Here is a 4,914-nt window from a genome sequence, read left to right on the forward strand (position 1 = left end):
TATATAGATATATACACACACACACACACACACACACACACACGCGTGTGTGTGTGTGGTTATATAACCTTTGCTCTGTTTTAATCTAAAATTGCATATTTGCTATTAATGATGGTATCATCATCATCATCGTTTAACGTCCGCTTTCCATGCTAGCATGGGTTGGACAATTTGACTGAGGACTGGTGAAACCAGATGGCTACACCAGGCTCCAATCTGATTTGGCAGAGTTTCTACAGCTGGATGCCCTTCCCAACGCCAACCACTCCGAGAGTGTAGTGGGTGCTTTTAGTTTTTCCTTTGGTAGCAGATTGTGTTGAATTATTACATTTACTGGTCTTTCGTCATTCCTGATCCCTCTTTACACCTTTCCCTTTTCTTAGCTCTTTTACTCATCACTTCCCTGGCTTTTCATGTTCCATCCTGTCTTACACCTTTCCCTTTTCATAGCTCTTTTACGCTTCACTTCCCTGGCTTTTCATGTTCCATCCAATCTTACACCTTTCCCTTTTCATAGCTCTTTTACGCTTCACTTCCCTGGCTTTTCATGTTCCATCCTGTCTGCTGTAGAATGCATGTTCTTATGCTTATTGTTGCTTTCTCCCACCTCTTTTGCCATTTTACTAAGCACTCTATTCAATATTAATATTACTAATATTATTATTATTATTAAGGCGGTGAGCTGGCAGAGTCATCAGCACACTGGACGAAATGTTTTGCAGCATTTCGGAAGAAGCTAGGTTCTGAGTTCAAATTCTGCCAAGGTTGACTTTGCCTTTCATCCTTTCAGGGTCAATAAATTAAGTACCAGTCAAGTACTGGGGTTGATGAAACCAACTTTATCCCTCCCCCAAAATTTCAGACCTTGTGCCTTTAGTAGAAAGGATCATCATCATCATCATCATCATCATCATCATCATCATCCTCAAGGTGGTGAGCTGGCAGAATCGTTAACATGCTGGGCAAAATGTTTTGCAGCATTTTGTCCATCTTCAGGTTCTGAGTTCAAATTCCACTGTGGTTGGCTTTACCTTTCATCTTTCTGGTGAAATAAGCACTAGGGTCGATATAATCGACTAGACCCTTCCCCCAAACTTTTCAACGTTTTGTGCCTAGAGTAGAAATAATGATAATAATTATTATTATAGAGTGGGAGAGCAGTGCATGTCATCAAAGTGACACTGGGGTAAAATATACGAAGCCCATTATACCCATCATGACTACCCATCTGATAAGGGTACACCAGGCACATGCATCACTACCATATGTGCATAACATGATGATCCCATATCAAGATAAACAGCACATGACCTCGCAGGTGGGGCCCAGTTAGAATTTTCTTCAGGTCAAGTAACCCATCCCTCTCAAAAGGTCCCTGAATAAGGGTCATTTAAGGATGTTGAAAGAGACACTCGTGTTTCCAAAGGTGAATTATTCAAACCCCAAAGAATTCCTCTCAACACATGGCTATGATGCTCTCCCGCTACTTCTGCTCATGATCAGAGATGCACATATCGTCAGCCACCAAGGGACATGTTCAACTGACAAGCAAATCTGTGGTATTGAGCAGAATATTTGCTGTAGCCCATCTTTTATATCAAGACAAAACAATGTACATGATAACACTTCCAATCAATTAAGATGAGAAGCCATGAAAGCCACAGCCTGGATCTGCATCAGGACATTATTATTATTATTATTATTATTAAGGTGGCAAGCTGGCAGAAACGTTAGCATGCCAGGCAAAACGCTTAGTGGTATTTTGTCTGTCTTTATATTCTGAGTTCAAATTCCACCAAGGTCAACTTTGCCTTTCATACTTTCGTGGTCGATAAATTAAGTACCAATTATGTACTGGAGTCAATCTAATCAACTGGCCCCTTCCCTCAAAATTTTGGGCCTTGTGCCTAGAATAAAATATTATTATTATTATCATTTATTATTATTATTATTATTATGATTGTGAGCTGAGAGACTCATTAGCACATTGGACAAACTACTTAGTGGCATATCTCCCAGTGCTTTACTTTCTGTGATCAAATTCTGTTGAGGTCAACTTTCCGTTTCATCCTTTTGTGATTGATGAAATAAAGTACCAGTCAAGTACTGGGGTCAGTGTAGTTCACTAATCCCCTCCCAGAAACTTGCTGGCATTGTGCCAGAATAGGAAACCATGAGGGTGGTGAGCTTGCCAAATCATTAGTGTGCCAGACAAATTCTAAGTAATTTTTTTTTTTCTGGTTTTTTAGAATGAAAGACCAGTCTTATTTTTGGATGGAAATATACAATAATTGAAGGCACATAGGTTAGTGGTTAGGCTATTCAACTCATGATTATGAGATCATGAGTTCAATACCATGTGGCGTGTTGTGTCCTTGTGCAGGACACGTTATTTCACATTGCTTCAGTCCACTCAACTGGCAAAAATAAGTTGTATCTGTATTTCAAATGGGCACATGTCTGTGGAGTACTCAGCCACTTGGACTCAGTGCTCTTTATATGACACTAGCACAGGTGAGGTCTGTTTTGGCATGTTTTTTACAGTTGGATGCCCTTCCAAACACCAACCACTTTACAGTGTAGTTTGGATGCTTTTATATGGCACCAGCACTGACTGGGTCACCAAAGTAACTCACAAGACAAGGAATTTTGAGAGGGGAGGGAGCAATAGAAGAGGTGATCTTGTGTCAGATGTCTACCTGGGAAGAGAGAGAGAAAACAAGAGAGGAAGAGATCGGGCAGAAATAGGTGTGCTGCTGTAGAGGCGATTCATGATTACCCAGCCAGAGGGAAGAGCAAAATAATCCTGGGTGTGGCAATAGACTGATCAATATATGCTAATTAAAAAATAATCCAGGGCATGGCAGTAAAACCCTACCAGATTCACCATTCTCAATAAATGTTTCATCACTAAACGCATAGTATGCAGCGATGAAAACTGCAAGGGAAACTGAACAAGAAATAAATGGTAAAACATTAAGCTACATTAAGTCTGTGGAGTACTCAGCCACATTAATTTCGTGCGAGTACCATTTAGATGCATGTGCTTTTATCACCATCCTAACCTCATTAACACCACACCAAATGCCATATGAAATATGAGGTTATTCAGTTGCATCTTGGGAGGGTCATTATGCCAATAACAAACACATGCACTGACTAGTTCACTTCGTTATTATTCTTTTATACATGTTTCTGTCATCAGACTGCAGCCATGCTGGGGCATCGCCTTGAAGAATTTTAATCGAATGAATTGACCCCAGTATTTTTGTTCATTTTTTAAGCGTGGTACCTATTCTATTGGCCTCTTATGCTGAACTGCTAAATTACGGGGAATGTAAACGTACCAACACCAGTTAGGGGAACAAACACTCACACACATTCACACATATATATATACGTATAATACGACAGGCTTCTTTCAGTTTCCATCTCCCAAATCTACTCACAAGGCTTGGTCAGCCCGAGTCTATAGTAAAAGACATTTGCCCAAGGTGCCACACAGGGGGACTGAACCCATAGCCATGTGGTTGGGAAGCAAGCCACTCCTGTGCCTATACTGGTTAACTAACCAATTAACTTATCAATTATTTGTTCAGTGATTTGATTTGATCAGTTTGTCATAACCCTGTCGGTGTCATTTACATAATAAATTCATTTGTTTCTCGTTTATTCTTTTACTTGTTTCAGTCATTTGACTGTGGCCATGCTAGAGCACCACCTTTATAGTCGAGCAAATCGACCCCAGAGCTTATTCTATCGGTCTCTTTTGAGACACCAGCATCGGTTGTAAAGCAATGCTGGAGGGGGGACAAACAGACACACAAACACACAAACACACACATACATATATATATATATATACGACGGGCTTCTTCCAGTTTCCATCTACAAAATCCACTCACAAGGCTTTGGTCGGCCCGAGGCTATAGTAGAAGACACTTGTTCAAGGTGCCATGCAGTGGGACTGAACCGGGAACCATGTGGTTGGTAAGCAAGCTACTTACCACACAGCTACTCGTTTATTTGATTTTTGTTTGTTTTTTTTTGTTGTTGATTCTTAAAGTTTTGTGTTTTTCATCATACATAGTAGCATATTATGAGTTTAATAGTCTTCTCTTCTATCTTGGAAGGGTCATTATGCTAATAACAAACATGCACTAGTTGTATTTCACTTCATTATTATTCATTTAATGAATCAGTCAGTTTGCCGTAATACTTTTGTTGTCATTTACATAATAAATTAATTTGTTTATTTTTTATTGATTCTTAAACATGTTTCTTGTGTTTTTTTTTTTTCAAAGATTGGTGTCCCATACCAGGTCAGCTCATCTGAAGATTTGTGTTGCTGTGAAGGACCTGTAGATCACCATTTCACTCCGTCACCTTCTCCTTCTTTGGAATATCCCATGTTTTAAACCCGGAGTAATTAAACACACAAGGAGTACTACTTTGATTACTACTACTACTACTACTACTACAGCGTTGGAGCCATCAGAACAGCAACAGCAAAAGAAAGAAAAAAAAACAAAAGCAAAATATAAACAAAAACAAACACGAGTTTTTGGAGCAAGTTGCTACTCTCCCAAATGGAAAATGGTATTGTCAAGAATGGCCTGATGAGCATTCTTGAAGTTTTTCGCACACACACACACACACACTGTCACCCTCTTCTTTAACCTGAACCTTAACCCCTAAGCCATCCCTACCCCTCCTGCCAAAGTCGTTGCTTGTGTAAAAAGCTGGTGGTGCCAGTGTGTTCTGTGAGGTATTGCAGAACGTCAGTTCTTCCCAGTAGCTTCAATGATTAACCCTTTCCCTAACCCCCACCTCCATCACACACACTGCCCCCAACACATACACACACACACACACAAACTCATCCCCCCCCACACACACACATATTCCCTTTAT

At 40.0% G+C, this 4,914-nt stretch overlaps 1 protein-coding gene across 1 annotated transcript in view; it reads left to right on the forward strand.

Moving 5' to 3' along the window:
* LOC106881904 (potassium voltage-gated channel unc-103) overlaps positions 1-4,908 on the forward strand; it is a 71,702-nt gene extending 66,794 nt beyond the window's left edge. The window contains exon 13 of the mRNA XM_052977137.1: positions 4,305-4,908. Coding sequence (XP_052833097.1) covers positions 4,305-4,418 — 114 coding nt within the window. The 3' untranslated portion in view covers positions 4,419-4,908. The remainder of the gene's footprint in view (positions 1-4,304) is intronic.
* The last annotated feature ends 6 nt before the right edge of the window (positions 4,909-4,914 follow it).

This window comes from Octopus bimaculoides, chromosome 27, assembly GCF_001194135.2.
Source record: "Octopus bimaculoides isolate UCB-OBI-ISO-001 chromosome 27, ASM119413v2, whole genome shotgun sequence".
NCBI classification, from domain to species: domain Eukaryota; kingdom Metazoa; phylum Mollusca; class Cephalopoda; order Octopoda; family Octopodidae; genus Octopus; species Octopus bimaculoides.